The sequence below is a fragment of the Myotis myotis genome, unplaced genomic scaffold, assembly GCF_014108235.1.
Source record: "Myotis myotis isolate mMyoMyo1 unplaced genomic scaffold, mMyoMyo1.p scaffold_m19_p_10, whole genome shotgun sequence".
Classification (NCBI taxonomy): Eukaryota; Metazoa; Chordata; class Mammalia; order Chiroptera; family Vespertilionidae; genus Myotis; species Myotis myotis.
Window position 1 is genome coordinate 49,871,980 of NW_023416314.1, and position 16,741 is coordinate 49,888,720.

The 16,741-nt window shown below is 40.9% G+C and overlaps 2 protein-coding genes across 12 annotated transcripts in view; both read left to right on the plus strand.

The window, feature by feature from the left end:
- The first annotated feature begins 1,735 nt into the window (after positions 1-1,735).
- FAR1 (fatty acyl-CoA reductase 1) overlaps positions 1,736-16,741 on the plus strand; it is a 69,958-nt gene continuing 54,952 nt past the window's right edge. Inside the window, exon 1 of one of the 7 annotated variants that reach the window (XM_036325475.1) lies at positions 1,736-2,044. In XM_036325475.1, coding sequence (XP_036181368.1) covers positions 1,911-2,044 — 134 coding nt within the window. In that variant the 5' untranslated portion in view covers positions 1,736-1,910. Of the gene's footprint in view, positions 2,045-2,377; positions 2,510-16,741 lie in introns of those variants that run through there. The other 6 variants (XM_036325478.1, XM_036325474.1, XM_036325477.1 and 3 more) reach the window with 6 other exon arrangements.
- Positions 1,906-12,996, plus strand: LOC118664852 (ferritin light chain-like). 5 transcript variants are annotated; one of them, XM_036325483.1, is made up of 3 exons: positions 1,913-2,044; positions 4,013-4,091; positions 11,969-12,996. In XM_036325483.1, exon 3 carries the CDS (start codon positions 12,074-12,076, stop codon positions 12,647-12,649), a length of 576 nt encoding a protein of 191 aa, XP_036181376.1. In that variant the 5' UTR covers positions 1,913-2,044; positions 4,013-4,091; positions 11,969-12,073; the 3' UTR covers positions 12,650-12,996. The 5 variants fall into 5 exon arrangements, with proteins under 5 accessions (XP_036181375.1, XP_036181376.1, XP_036181377.1 ...); XM_036325482.1 differs by lacking the exon at positions 4,013-4,091 and having other exon boundaries at positions 1,906-2,044; XM_036325484.1 differs by lacking the exon at positions 4,013-4,091 and having other exon boundaries at positions 12,055-12,996.

The window sequence follows — 16,741 nt, forward strand, 5'->3', positions numbered from 1 at the left end:
CATCATCTGTAACTGTTTTGCTGGTGCCCTATAACAGGTTAGAATTTGGTTCAGAGTTCTTATGTTTTGTTTGGGGAGCGTATTCTTGACCTATTTCTAGGAGTATTTCACCTGACCTGGCTATTTCAGAATTCTGCTATGGGACTGGGTTCCAGGTGCTCACATCTTGCCTCACCCAGTGGTATGTTTCATCCCTGAGGGTAGGCAGCTGTGTTAGCTTTGCATTCTGTGCCCTCTTCCAGAAATAACTATACTAGTGCTGGACTGTGAGATCCTAGGCCTAGGGCAAAAGCCATGGAAGGAAGGTTTCTATGGTTCAGACTGATGTGGCCACAAAGCAGGGAGCTCAGTAAACTTTTTGTAGTTTCCATTGAGTGCAGCACCCTTTGTGCCTTTGTGCTATGAACAGGGCCAGGCACTGAATCCTCAAAGAAAAAAATCACCTTCAATCATCTTGGCTCATCCTTAAAGTATCGATCTGTATTATTCTCTGTGCCAGAAGCTTTCATTCATTTTAAACTCTCACAATCCACCCCCCACCCCTTTTTTCTTCCCACAGTTTGTCATTTGGGAATGATAGGCAATTCCTAATGGGATTATTTATACCAGTGGTCGGCAAACTCATTAGTCAACAGAGCCAAATATCAACAGTACAACGATTGAAATTTCTTTTGAGAGTCAAATTTTTTAAACTTAAACTATATAGGTAGGTACATTGTTATTAACTTAATTGGGGTTCTCCTAAGCTGGCCTTTGCTAAAAAACGTCCTCAATCTGAGGGGGTCGACCTCAGCCAACGTACCCCCACAGGCCGAAACCAACTTCTGCGCATGGGCCACAAGTTTCAATCGTACTGTACGCACTATACGTGGGCGCCCGCACGTGGTATTTTGTGGAAGAGCCACGCTCAAGGCGCCAAAGAGCCGCATGTGGCTCGAGAGCTGCGGTTTGCCAACCACTGGTTTATACCATGGAGTCCCATGGGACCTAAGGTTATAGTAATGTTACTAGTTATTGTCAAAATCCTTTTATTATCAAAAATCGACACATCAAGTGCGTTGAGTGCACTCATCTTAAGTTTAAGGCTCGATGAATTTTTACGTATGTATACATCTTTGTAACTACCACTCAAATCCAGACCCGGAGCTTTTTAAAACTCTTACTAGATTCCCTTGTGCCCCTTCCATCCCTCCAGAGGTAACCATTATTCTAAACTCTTACACCACTGATAAGTTCTGTAGGAAATTATTCTGGAGAAATGGCATGATTTGGCTCACAATCCCGCGGGCCTGGAAGGGACGCACCCTCGGCGCTCTCCTTTTAAAGGGCATCCGGCGGAGGTTCCAGGGGGTCCGCGGAGTAACGGCTCCGCTCACACGGGCCCGAGCCCGGCCGGCCAGAAGGCGGTCGGGCCTCACGTAGGCAGCGCCGGGGCACGCCACAATAGCCGCCCGCCCGCGGGCTCCCACGCCAGCCTCGCCGCAGCCCCTCCACCATTCGTGCGGGCGCCCTACCCGCGCGATGGGCAGCCAGCCGGGCGTGGCCCTGGGCGCGACCCGCGAGAACGTGAGTGGCCAGGGGAGGCGCTCCGGGGCCCGGGATGTGGGGCGCACGCCCATTGGCTGAACTTTCCCCCGTCCGGCCGCAGAGCCCACCTCCCCGGCCCTCTCTCGGCGCTTCCATTGGTCGTTTGCGTTCTAACCGGCGCCCGCTCCGCCCCCCTCCCTCCCGGATGAAAAAAAGGGTTGGGGGTGGGAGGCCAGAGCGGGGAGGCGGGTGAGCGGTCCTACTGGTAAGGGGGCGCGAGACAGCCAATCAGGCCAAGACGTCGAAGAGTGGCGCCGCGCCAGCCAGTCACATCCCGCGGTCCGGGTCGGGGGGCCGGCTGACGCGAGTGCGGGTCGCAGCCAATGGGCGTGCCGCTACCCGTCCGCTCTTCAGCAGCCGCTCGGGGTGGTGGAAGAGCCAGTGAGGAGAGCGCGACGGCGGCGGAGCCATCGGTGGGCGACGCGGGGGAAAGCGAGGCCCAAGCCTGTGCATCGAGGTGAGAGGCAGGACGCCGGGTGGGAGAAGCCGGGTGCTGGCCCCTCCTCGCCTGGCTCGGGCCGCAGCTGCGGGCGCCGGGAAGGCAGGCCGGGCCCAGTCGGGGGTTACACCCGGCGCCCCGCCCACGTCCTCGCCCCCGACTGGGGGTGCCGGCTTCGGACCGGATGGTCTCCGGTTGGGGCGCGCCGCTGCCCTCCGGAGGGCGGGGACCGCTTGCAGGGATGTAGGGAGGAGCCTGGTTTGCTGCTGCGGAGCCTGGGGGCGCCTCCCGGGGTGGGGAGGCCGGGAAGAGGCGGTGAAGGCGGGGCGGGGTAGCTAACGGAGGAGCGGGCTGGTGTGCACCAGAAGCCCGTGATTGAAGGATTCCAGGTCTGGGGAGGAAGAAAGTGATGGGAAAAGGTTGATGCTCAGAAAAGGGTGTCGGAGGAGACGGCGCGGAGCGGTGCAGTGTGGTTGGCCTCTGGTAAGTAGGCATGGGTAGAGGGTGGGGGAGTCAGCTGGGAGTGCAGGGAGGGCAGGCTTGGATTTTGAAGGTTAAGCGATGTGGACTGTTGGGGACACGTGGATCTGGAGTCAGAGGCACCTACTGAAACCGGAAGGTGACTGAGAGGAGAAGGGTTTTTTTTTTTTTTAATTTTTTATCTTTTTAGGTGAGATGTCGATAGAGGCTCCTTAACTAGAGAGCGCTAGGTGGCCAGTTAGGGGAAAGTATACGAGGGGCAAACAAGGTAGGTTTATGCGTAGTAACTGAAGGGTGTGGGCCTTTTGAGTGAGTAATAAATAATAACTCGGTTTTGGCAGCGACGGGAGAGCCAGATGTCTCAGGAAGGAGTCAGTCCGCCAAGTTCATAGGTTCATTCGCTGCGCTGCATCGAGGCCTAAACGTCCAGACTTGACAACTCTCGCTGCTGAGGCTGATCCATCATCCTCCCCTCAGCTCATCTGACTTGCTTTGCTTCAGCAGCGCACTCTCAGAATTAATGGCACAAGTGTTTGCTTTTGCTTGGATGGCAGTGAAGAATCGCTTGATTCTTTACATGGAAAAAAAAAAAAAGTATGCGCATTGTCAGAAGATAACTCTTAGAAAATCTGCCCTGTAGGGGAATTACTCAACTATCTTGCTGGGCATGAGTAATATTAACATAAAAATGATGCAGGAGTTGTTACGGTAACACAAGTGAGAGTTAACATGTAAGTACAATCCTGCTGTGCTACAGCATCAGCTATTTTGATGTAGTAGAATTTGGTTATGTATCATGCTTGCTGGGAAAATTTTCAGCCTTGGGAAGATTTATAGCTAACTAGGTTCAAAGTTCCTTTCGTTTAAGAGGAAAAGACAGACATGGTACATGTGTATCACCGTTTCAAGCTTTTGGATTTTTTATTTGTGGGGTGAGGGCAGGGGTTGGGGTCAGAGAAGAGGTAGTAGAAAAGAAAGAGTGGCCCGCTACCCAATTTCCAGTGGCATTAAGTGGGAGGAGGCGGTAGGCACTGAGGTATAATTTCTGCTTGAGGATACCACAAAAAGAATGTGAAGAGTTCAGCACTTTTGACAAACATAAAATAGTATAGGGTCAAGGACAGAAACCAAAGAGGGCATTCATTGTATGTGTAGGGTGCTTCCTTATTCAGGGGTGGGCAAACTTTTTGTCTCGAGGGCCACAATGGGTTCTTAAACTGGACCGGAGGGCTGGAACAAAAGCATGGATGGAGTGTTTGTGTGAACTAATATAAATTCAAAGTAAACATCATTACATAAAAGGGTACGGTCTTTTTTTTTTTTTTTAGTTTTATTCATTTCAAACGGGCCGTAGTTTGCCCACGGCTGAACTAGATCAACAAAGCATTATAGCTAATGAGCCATTCTTTGGGATGTAGAAATAATTTTGTGGAAGTAATTTCTTGGTAATGCTACTCATTGATCACATTATACTCTAAGTATAACAGAATACCCACGTGCTCACAGGTGCTGAGGCGACTCAGAGCAGAGAAGGAATCTGAGTGGTGTGAAGTTATATTTACTCAGGGAAAGTTTCTGGGAAGAGGTGAGTTTTGAACCATCCTTGGAATTAGGAGTTGGGATTTGGGTTATTGGAGGACATGAGGATTATAATGAGTGACAAATGAAATGGCTTTAAAGGAGGATTGAAGGTTTGAATAAAGATTTAAGGGTGTGGACTTCAACTAAGTTTGTTGTAGCTTAGTTGATAAATGATGATTCTGTATTATGATAAGAGAAGAATTAGAATAGTTGATGATTGGAGATAGGTAGTAAAGGAAAGATCATAAAAGTATTTTTTGATAGTTATAAGAGAATATGGTGAAAGTAAGTTGGGTTATTGAGAGGTAGACTTGGTGTTCAACTATGTATAATAAACATTTTTGTGTCTTTTACTAGATTATGTTGATAATGGTAGTATAATTTGTTGGATTCTACTTTGTGCCAGCCACTGTTTTGAGCTTTCTGAGCATCATCTTTCTTTGATTATCCCTATTTTATAGATGAGGGAACTGAGATTCAGAAAGATTTAATTTGCCCAAGATCACACAGCTAATAAGGTCAGGATTGGTGTAGCCAGTCAATAAACATTAATTGAGCATTTGTTTCATGTCAGGCACTGTATTAAGTGCTGGAGATTCAAAGTTGATAGCAAATCCAAAGGTCAGGTCTGAGCTATTTTTTTTTTAGAGATTGTCATGAGTTAACAGAAGAGAGCCAGGGAAGAAAGAGAAAAAGATTAGTTGGAAGGACTTTTGTAGACACTGAGCAATATACTGTTTAGGGAAACTTAGAATTTTAAGAAAGAGGAAGTGGTCAGCAGCAAACTATATAGCTGAGAGACTCAGAAGAACAAAGATTGAAAAGAAACTATTGAGTTAGGTAAGGGGAAAAAGTATTGTGAATTTAGTCTCAAGAAAGCCAGAATGAAGATATTAAAATACAGGCCAATAGTTAATCATGTTTAATGGCAAATGCTCTATACAAATGTAAAATTTGGTATGATCACAGTTATGGTCAAATTCATAGAAAAGATGTTGGCATGTCTCTTTGTAATATTTTAATCTTTGGCTGATAAGATTGTGGGTGGTTTAAAAATGCTTGTACTTTTAGTATTTTTTCAAATAAAAAATGAGCATTATTTTTGTAATTAGTGGGGGCAAATTATTCAACTGAAATAGGGACTGTGTTTGTGGGCTAATGCTAATCTGAATTGTGTTTGGGATCAGAGAAAAAGATGGCCTTTACTTCAGTGCCTACTGCATATGAGCCACTTTGGTAGGCACATTCCCATCATAGAATGTCTGGGTTGTTACCAGTGTGAACATCCTGAAACTACATGTTGAAAGATAGCACGTGCTTAATCTGAGGGATCAAGTTGACTAAAGCACCTTGAATCATGAAGATAGGGTTTTGACTCTCCTGAACATTGTTTTCTTTGCATTTAATAAATGAATTAAAGGTTAAAAAGAAAACAAACCACTAGTACAGATGAGTTATTTCAACTTTGTCTTTTGGCCTTTTATTCTTTCCTCTTCCCACACGTTGGTTCTGTAGTTCCTCTCTTCAGTGGGTTTGTAATGGGCTTAGAGTCCCAGTTCAGTAAAACAATATGAAAGTGCTGAATTTGCATAAAACTGAAACACTTAAAATTTGTCATTGTTTTCTGTTCCCACTTTGAAGAAGAGACTGATTTCAAGAAAGTAAGCTTTTCTCATCAAATTTCTCCAAAGGAGACTAGTAGGATTTGCTCTAGGATCCAGTCAGATTTATTCCAATCTCTAAAGGAGAAAGAGAGGAATTTTGTAAGTCAAGAATAGGTTGTAGTTTTTAAAAAAATACATATTTTTATTGATTTCTGAGAGGAAGGGATAGGGATATAGAAACATCAATGATGAGAGAGAATCATGGATTGGCTGCCTCCTGCACACCCCCTACCCGGGGATTGAACCTGCAACTCGAATGCCCTGACCCAGAATCCAGCCGTGACCTCCTGGTTTGTAGGTCTGTGCTCAACCACTGAGCCACACCGGCTGGGCTAAGTTCTAGTTTTTAAATTTCATTTAGCCTATAGGGATTGTGGGAGAAAACAGTATTTCATCTAGGTACTGTAGTTCTTTTTCTTAAATTATCACGTTTAATTTTCATATAGTTCTCTAAGGTGGCTATCCCATTTTTCAGATGAAGAGAATGGGGCTCAGAGTAGTAATTTTCCAAAGGTTGAAAAGATAAGTGACAGAGCTGAGAGTCAAACCTTGCTTTGTCAAAAAACTCCGGAACTCACGCATGTGAGACAGTGGCAAGAGGAACTTGTTTACTTGAATACCTGCAATTGAAGGGAATGGCACATAGCCTTAGGTGTTTAGTAACTATTTGTTACCCTTAGAAGGGATTCTTACTCTGTGTGTTTGTGCTTTGTGACAGTGGCTCTTAAATGATAGTAATTTTTGTGTCTTATTGAGTGTATTATATTACATTTAGAGGTGTGCTCACATTTTAGTATTTTTTGAAATGAAGATGTATTTACAGTGCTATATTTATTTTAAGATGTTTATGAAATGGATACTATGTCTTAAAATTTAATGTGTCTCAGAATTGAGGTAGTGTGGTATATGCATATAGTCTTCATGTATAACTGTCTTAGTATTTTGTTGTGTGCAATTTCTTCCCAACCTCCTCTCTTTACTTAACCAATTACTTTTTTTTTTCAGTATGGCACAATATAGAACTGAAGTATATATTAATAATAAAATAGTCATTCTCTTTAGCTAGTGAATATTATAGTGTAGAAAAATCCTGTGATGTAGAAAATTTACATTGCACTGTGAATCAGCAGATCTGAGTTTTAATTTTGGTTTTGCTAGTAACTTGATTTATGACTTGAGGCAAGTCACTTCCCCTCTCTGAACTTTAGTTTCCTCATCTGTAAATTGGAGTGGGGTGGGGAACTTTCAGACCTGTCTGTCTTAAACAAACTGTGTGCCCTCTTACTTTTTTTAATCCTCACCCCGAGGATATTTTTCCAATGATTTTTAGAGAGAGTGGATAAGAGAGGGAAAGACTGAGAGAAATATCAATGTGAGAGAAACACATCGATGGGTTGCCTTCTGCACAAGCCCTGACCAGGGCCCGGGCTGGGGAGGAGCCTGCAACCGAGTTTCATGCCCTTTACCAGCATCGAACGTGTAACCCTCAGTCTGCAGGCCGAGGCTCTATTATCCACTGAGCCAAACTGGCTAGGGCTGCCCTCTTTCTAATAAAAAATGTGGGTGCTATAAATCCCTTTCTTAAAAACTGTATTTATTGCTTTTGACTATTTCTTCTTTCTCTTCATCTCCCTGTCTTCCTTCCTGCCCATTTTCCCCCATGGATCTTTGAGGGTACTGTTAGATTTTTAACTTATTAGTGAGGGTGAGTTATTTTTGATACCCTGCATTTACCAGGACAGGATATCTGAGAAAATAGGTGCCTATTAAATAGTTAATGAATGAATAAATGTATTTTATCTGAATTAATAAGAGAATTATTTAAATAGAATACCATCTGAAAGCTTTTGAACTTTTATTGAAAGATAATTCTGCCTAAAGAATGAAATGTGAGACATAGAACCATGAAACAGACTGTGGAATCTCAGCGGGAAGGCAGGTGCCGGGGAGGGGTGGTGGGAAGAGATCAATTAAAGAACTTGTATGCATATATGCATACTCTGTGGACACAGACAATAGGGTGGTGAAGGCCAGGGGTAGGGGCTGGCTAGAAGGGGTCAATGGGGGAAAAAAGGAGACATAAGTAATACTTTCAACAATAAAGATTAAAATAAAGAGAATGAAATGTGTTTTGTAAAGTAAATTTATCTGCTTTCTATTGGTCAGGTGCACACAGAAGAAAACTACTGGGCCTGTCTGTAAGAAGCTCTCTCTTCTAGTAGAAGAGGCAGACTTTTAAAAACTTTGTATTATGGGAAATTGCCAACATAAAAATACAATAATATGCATATCAGTAACCTTAACAATTTTCAGCTTGTGGTCAATCTTGTTTTATCTGTACCTCCATCCACTTCCCCATTATTTTATTTTGAAGCAAATCCCTAGACATTTTTACCAGTGATTACCAGATACTATGATAAGTGTGACAATAAATGTGCTAATAAAGTGAAGTGGAATTTTTAAAAAAGTATATTTTATTAATTATTTTTTAAAATATATTTTATTGATTTCTACAGAGAGGAAGGGAGAGGGATAGAGAGTTAGAAACATGGATCAGCTGCCTCCTGCACACTCCCTACTGGGGATGTACCCGCAACCAAGGTACATGCCATTGACCAGAATCAAACGTGGGACCCTTCAGTCTGCAGGCCGACGCTTTGTTCACTGAGCCAAACCAGTTAGGGCTGGAATTTTTTTATATATATCACATGGAGACTATAGATTATATTGTGCTGGGCAAAAGAAATTAGATATAATAATCTGTAGAGCAGGAATAATGTAATTGGGGAGACTGAGTGTGCATATATAAAATAGAATGTAGTGAGATCATATGTCAAAATTGGTTATAGAGATTCTAAGTGGGAAATGACATTATTTCTGAATCAAAGTAGGATTTAGACAGGGATAAAGAACATTAAGTGGAGGAGGTGAGGGTGATCACATGGAGAAAACAAGTAGAAAAATGTAATATTTTTTTTTTAGAATATGTTTTATATAAATCTGTACCTCTCTATATCTTTTAGACCCCTGTAAGATGTTATTGACATACTGTAGATCTTACATCAATACTTGAAAGAAGCCAATTGCTTTATTACAAATTATGACACACTACTTTGTGAATGTCCATGGTGAATTATTTGACACATTCCATTAAAAAGCCTTCTGAATATCTTAGTACCACATGTATTAATGGATCCATTTTGTCTAGAATATTTGTGTGTGTGTGAGTGTGTGATCAGCTTTGAAGTATGTCATTTTGAGGTTTTAAATAGTGGCTGGTGTGTGTGTGTGTTTAAATGTTAACCATTTGACAGTTTTAGAATTACTTTGAAATATCTAGTTTACCTATTTTATGGAATTCTTACTAGTCACATGAGCAATCCTTGAATTTAAGGAATCTTACCATTATATCTTATTATTTGGGAGTATTGTCTTAAATATTTAGAAATATTAATTGGAAATAAAATATTTTTAAAAATATATTTTTATTTCATAGAGGAAAGGAGAGGGAGAGAGAAAGATAGAAACATCAATGATGAGAGAGAACCATTGATTGGCGGTCTCCTGCATGCCCCCTACAGGGGATCAAGCCCACAACCTGGGCATGTGCCCTTGACCAGAATCAAACCTGGGACCCTTCAATTTGCAGGCCGGTGCTCTATCCACTGAGCCAAACTGGCTAAGGCTGGAAATAAAATCTTAAAATATATTCATAATGCAGAGATTTGTAGTCAAAGGTCATGAACCTGTTTGAGTATCTCCTTAAAGCTTTGTGCTATCTCCTCAGAAAATATACATTTAGTTTTTCATATAATTTCAGGGGGTTAATAAGACTCTCAGAACCTACTTAAATATCCTTGGGGGCCTAGGGATTCTGGTTTAATAAGCCATTCTTTAATGTATAGGCAGAAAGCCTACTGTTAAAATTCAACTCAAATTTATTTCTGTGTACTGCTCACCTTTTACAAGCAGTCTTTTTTTTATTATTAAGTGATAAAATTATAAAGCTCATTATGCAAATGTTAATTTTAAAAAATACACCACTAAATTGGATTCTTGGGTGAAAGCAAGCTATAGCTGGTTTAATAAGTTTGTAGGAATGGTTTTACCAAAGATTTTGGAATAAGTGTATGGTACTTTTTATAATGGCTGCTCTTTATTCTGAATTAACAGGAAGTAGAATATATGATATAAGAATGAATAAATGTATAAATACCATTTTTTTCAGAGACAAAAACATTTCTTTGACTTATCCTGCCCCTTACATAGTTAAGATTTGTGGAGGAAAGAATCTATTAAAGTATTTTGAGGTTTACATTTGTGTTAAAATAACTCCTTGGTGTGATACAGGGGTTTAGAGACATATTTTGGCTGATGAAGGATTGATTCTCAGTGGAGTCCAGAGATCTTAACATCCATCTAATTTCAAGGATGGTCCTAAATAAGTTTCTTAGAAATATGTTGTTTTAAAAACTTGTGGATTGTACCTATAAAATGAAGTCAAAATAATGGTTTTTACCATATGGAGAATCCTCAGGAGATAGGAACAGGTGAATTAGCTGCTATTGGGACATTTGACTCTGCAGAGCAGTACATTGATTGAAGATCAGTGAGTATTAGATGTATTGCTTTAAAGTGATAACCCTTGTGATGTATTAGAGTTAATAATTCACTGAGTATCTAATGTACTATTAGGCAACAACTTATTTTAATACGCAGTAGTAGATATATAGACTTTGAGAGCTTAACCATCAGTGATTTGGCCTCCCCTTCAATGAATTTTACCAATGATCAGAGCAGTTAATTGACATGTCCAAGGTTAGGTGGTTAGTGGCAGTCCCGTTAGTGTAGTTATTCATTACCCTACTGATTTTTTTAAGTCTGTTGTGCTTATATATTTTGGCTGTCTTTTCCTTTTGGATCTCAGTTTCTGGAGAAGGAAGTATCTTAACACTAGGGTTTTTAGCATTATGACTTTGATTCTCAATTGATAAATTGATGAATTCCTTGAAGTTTTATACTGTAATGCTTTTACTTTGCTATGCATGTTCTTATCTTTAGCGGGGTATGCTTCTTAGGAGCTTGAGTCATTTTCACAGCTGGAAACAGATACTAAGAATTCAAAAAGTCGCCCTGGCTGCTTTGGCTTCGTGGATAGAGCTTTATTTAGCCTGAGGACTGAAGGGTCCCGGGTTCGATTTTGGTCAAGGGCACATGCCAGGGTTGTGGGCTTGATCCCCCAGTAGGGGGTGTGCAGAAGGCAGCACATCAGTGATTCTCATCATTGATGTTTCTAGCTCTTTCTCCTCCCTCTCTGAAATATATATATATATTCTAAAAAGTCACCAGTTTCCTCAGGTTTTCTATACCTTTCTGGGCTGGTGATCCCTGCCTGACAGCATTTAGTTGAAAGCTGTTATGTGAACCTGCAGAGTTTTAAAGGTAAGCCAGAAAATGATTTTTGAAAAGAGGGTTTGCTAAGAGATTTAGTCATTTTAAGACATTTCTTGGAAGCTTCTTACTCAGAACTAGAGACATCCAAGTTCAGGGAAGTTATTACTTTCACGAAAGGCTCTGATTCCAAGTCCTAATGTCACATTTGGTTGGTATAGACCTGGTGGCCAGGGAGAAGACCTGTCCCTATAATTAGTGACCCTGTAGTCAGGGTGAGGACTCTTAGAACAGTGACTCTCAAGCTTTTTTAATCCTGACCCCTTATCTGGGTCATTCTTTACCTCAATAATTCCCACTTTTTAGTGGGATAATAACAACTAATTGTCAAAGTGCAAGCATTTTGGGGAAAGAGGGATTTTCTTTAGCAGTTAGGAATATGGATGATTGCTCATTGAATCACAAAAAATATACTACTTGTCTTAAAGCCTAGACTAGTTAGAAAAATGTAGGCCCAAAATATTAGTAATACAAATATATAATACATTCTGAAGTTTGACTAAAACAACTAAAGCCAAAATGACAATAATGAAGTTCAATTAATGGTAATTTTTAATTGAAAAGTAAGAACAATGATAATTGAAAACCATGATCTGCCAAAGACAACACAACTTCACTGGCAGTGAGTGTCCCTTTAGAAAATTAAAGAATTCAAGGCAGTGCTCTTGGTCTCCCAGATCTTTCTCGCTTCAACCGTGTTTGGGTGGAACAGACCCAGGGATGTCCCTTCTTCCAGCCTCTGACCATCCTCCAACCTCTTTTCCAGTCACCACCTTCCGAACCACCTCAGCCATCCTCAGCCTTTGAGACCAGCCAACACTGTTTTTTTGTTGTTCTTGTTTTTAACCTTAGCTCCTTTTACTGAACAACCATGAGCTCCCAGATTCGTCAGAATTATTCCACCGAGGTGGAGGCTGAGGTCAACCGCCTGGCCAACCTGCACCTGCAGGCCTCCTATACTTACCTCTCTCTGGGCTTCTATTTCAACCGTGATGATGTGGCTTCCCAGGGTGTGGGCCACTTCTTCCGAGTGTTGGAGGAGAAGAAGTTCAAGGGCGCTGAGCTTCTTTTTAAGATGCAAAACCAGCGAGGTGGCCGCATTGTTCTCCATGATGTGAAGAAGCCTTCCCACCATGAGTGGGGCAAAACTCAGGACGCCATGGAAGCTGCCCTGGCCTTGGAGAAGAACCTGAACCAGGCCCTTTTGAAGCTGCATGCCCTGGGTTCTGCCCATGAAGACCCTCATCTCTCTAACTTCCTGGAGAAACACTTCCTAGATGAGGAGGTGAAACTCATCAAGAAGATGGGCGACCAGCTGACTAACCTCCGCAGACTGGCCAGCTCCCAGGCTGGGCTGGACAGCCCCCAGGCTGGGCTGGGCGAGTATCTCTTTGAAAGGCTCACCCTCAAGCACCACTCGAAGCCTTTGGAACCCAGAGGCCTTTGAGAGGCCCCTCTGCATTCCCCTGGTGTCTGGCTTTTACCTGAGCCTCTCCCTGAAACCACTAGCCATTCTTTTAACCACCCTGAAGCCCTCTCCCATGCATTGGACCAAATGGAAACAATAAAAAGCTTTTTGCATCAAAGAAAACGAAAAAAGAAAAATAATTTAATTTTTTGGCCCTGGCCAGGTAGCTCAGTTGGTTAGAGCATCCTTCCAATATGTGAACATTGAGTGTTGGATCCCTGGTCAAGGCACATACAAGAAACAACCAGTGAATGCGTACATAGATGGGACAACAAATCAATGCTTCTCTCTTTCTCTCCCTTCTTCTCTAAAATCAATCAATAAATAGCCCTAGCCGCTTTGGCTCAGTGGATAAAGTGTTGGCCTGCGGACCAAAGGGCCCTGGGTTCCATTCTGGTCAAGGGCATGTGCCTTGGTTGCAGGCTCTTCCCTGGTCCAGGCCCTGGTCGGGTCTCCTGCAGGAGTCAACCAGTGATATGTTTCTTTCACGTTGATGTTTCTTTCTATTTTTCCCTCTCTCTTCCACTCTCCCTAAAAATCAATGGAAAAATATCCTTGGGTGAGGATTAAAGCCAATCAATAAATAAATAAAAAATAAAAAATGTAAAAGAATTCAAGCTTTGAGTGTGCATATGTGGTGTAGGAGCTTTGTAGTATTATGGCTGCAGCAAACAGTTATTAATTGTATGCAAATTAAAATCTTTGGTATATCAGCATGTTCATTTTTGTAACTCTTAATATCTGACTTAAGTCTGTTTATAAGGAGCCTTATGGATCAAAGGAAGGTCATGTTTTTTAAATAATGTGTAGTCCCTGGGTAGTCTGGCCCATTTTTGGGTCATTACCTTAGAAGGTAATCCAATGTATTTTGGAATACTATTTCTGAAATGCATTTCACTTTTCTGAGTCTGAAAGTATTAGGATAAAAATTTTATTTCTTAGCATGAAAATATTTTTATTATGGTAAGGAGAGATTATAGTACAATAGTTTGTCTAAAAAAGAATCATGTGTGACTTATGAAATTACTTTTGAAAAATTAGTGTCCCCTAACATGGCATTGATTCCATGTTTTGCCAGCAAAGGGACAGTTTATTACAAAACTCTGTGTAACAAGAGCACAGCCTTTCTTCGGTAGGCTTCAAAGTAGAGAAGTTACCCTAGTGGTACAGGCCTTGAGGACAGAAACATACACGAAGGAAAATGGATATTGCTGAAAAATTTGCTTTCTTGTTAGCAGATCATTTTAATGCTATAGAATTGACATTTTCTCACTAATGGAGTAGAACTTGACTTCTTAAGATGTCTTTGCATTTGATTTTTACATCACTCAGGAATTCTGAGTGTATATGTAATATTTTTCAGAATAATGAGGCCTTAGAGGCATTTTTAACTCTTGCAAAAGTGCCATTCTTAGGGACCAACATCAGTGTACAAAATACTTGTGTAGTGCCATAAGAACCTATTGAGATTACTTATTACCAAGAAGTACCTTCGACATTGAGGAAAATACGGTACAGAGAGTTAAGTACTGGTATCAGGGTCTGTGTAGGCAAACAGAGCGGCCATTATATCTATTTCAATGAGGGCTAACAACAGGGTTGGACACAAGCATCTTTTATTGAAAAAGAAATGTTAACCAAGATGCTACAGCTATTCTTTTGTTTGTAAAAAAAAAAAAAAAATGCCTTATAAGCCTTAATTTAAAAAAAGGAACCCATTATTATTATTAGCAAACTACAGTAAATAGTTTGTACATTTTGAGTTTGCATTTTGCCCCTTTATTTGCTGCTTACACTTTACTTTCAGAGGATGTTTTCTTTTATGTTGCATCTTAATCAAAACACTAAAGATTCTGGAGTTATTAGAACCAATAAACAAATAGTTCCCAATATGCCTCCAGATGGGAGTCTATCACAGATCTTAAAAGAAAGTATATACTTACTTACAAGGTGAGACCTCTTCATAGTCTAACTAAAATGAGTTGGTTTTCTTCTGTCTAGAAGTGTGTTAACTCCAAGTGGTAACTTACTGGTTACAAGCTCATAATTACATGAACATGGGATGATGACAGTTTTTATTAAGTAAATGAGGTTATTTGGTAGCAAAACATTTCCAACTGTGAGACTCATAGGACCATATTTTTTTTTTAAAGGCACTTGGGGCGACTAAAAAATGTAGTCAGGAACAACTCATTCCCTAGCCCCATGAAGTAGGTATAACATGGATTAAATGGTGGACAGTCTCAAGAGTAACAAGCAGTTACTTCACCATGCCCTTAGTGGCAGATTATATTTTCTAAAGATGGTTGTAACAGTATCTCCCATCTCAGGGTGACTTTCACTCTTCTCTTACTCTGAGGTGGGGTTTATGTCTCCTCTTGAGTTTGGGTGGTCTTTTGAATCATTTGTAACCAATAGAACAAGGCAGAAGTTATACTGTGGGACTTTCAAAACAGGGTCAGAAAGTAAAAGACTTGAATAGCTTCTACCTAGCTCACTAGAATATTGGTCTTGAAACACTTAGCAGCTTTGTAAGCAGTCTAGCCTGAGATCCTCATAGGGAAACACAAAAACTACCTCATGTAGAGAAATCATCCCAAGAGGATCTGGGCAAACTACGGCCCACGGGCCGAATCCGGCCCGTTTGAAATGAATAAAACTAAAAAAAAAAAAAAAAGACCGTACCCTTTTATGTAATGATGTTTACTTTGAATTTATATTAGTTCACACAAACACTCCATCCATGCTTTTGTTCCGGCCCTCCGGTCCAGTTTAAGAACCCATTGTGGCCCTCGAGTCAAAAAGTTTGCCCACCCCTGATCTAGGATCAGCTAGAACTGCTTAGTCAAGCCCTTCCCAAATTCTAATGCACAGATATTTTGAGGAAGAAAAATGATTGTTATTTTAAGACACTGAGTTTTAGAGTGATTTTGGTATATAGTAGTAGATAATCAGAACACTTCATTTTCTGAATCTGTTACTGTGTACTGAGATTTGACAGTATACAGGTGTGCAGTTAGGAATACACCCCAATGATTTGTTCTGGAATCTGAACATAACCTTATTTTGATTTTCTACCTTTTTATATAAACTTTTCTCTACCATTCTTTTCTATACCCATTTGGAAAAGCCATTCCATCTTACGTCTTTAGTAAGAGGGCTTTTTGGTAACTGAAACTCTGTCATGTGTATTTACTGTGTCATGAGAGCATATGCATCATCTTTAGAAGGCCTTTTGCTCTGTGCCTTCCTTTTAGTTACTAGGATATTTGGCCTTCTGATAGTTCCCTAGGGTTGCTGTAACAAAGTGGGTAGCTAAAAACAACAAATTTATTGTTCCACAGTTTTGGAGGCTAGAAGTAAAAAATCGATGCTCCCTTTGAAACCTGTAAGGGAATCATTCCTTGCCTCTTCCTACCTTTTTTTGTTGGTAAATTTGGCATTCCTTGGCCTGTAGCTGTATAACTCCCAATTTCTGCCTAAAACATGTGCTTTTGCTGTCACATGAAATTCTCCCTGTGCATTTCTGTGTCTTCACATGGCCCATTTATAAGGACACCTACTCTAGTCCTTATAAATGGGCCATGTGAAGACACAGAAATGTGTCTAGTGTGACACCTACTCTAGTGTGACATCATTTACCTTAACTAATTACATCTTCAAAGCTCCTATTTCTAAATAAAGTCCCATTCTGAGGTATTAGGGTTTAGTATTTCAATATATCTTTTTAGGGGGAACACAGTTCAATCCAAAACAGGCCTCAAGGGAGAGTGTATAATTATGTTTTAACCATTTACACATTTTTACTCCATATTAGATGTGAATGGGGTTTTTAATTAGTGACCATGAGGCTCTGTTCTCTTCATGTTAAGTCTCCCTTTGCTCCAGTGTGCATAAATAATACACATAAAATTTGATAGTAATTTTAAACTGTTTAGGCCAGCCGTGGGCAAACTACGGCCCGTGGGCCGGGTCCGGCCCGTTTGAAATGAATAAAACTAAAAAAAAAAAAAGACCGTACCCTTTTATGTAATGATGTTTACTTTGAATTTATATTAGTTCACACAAACA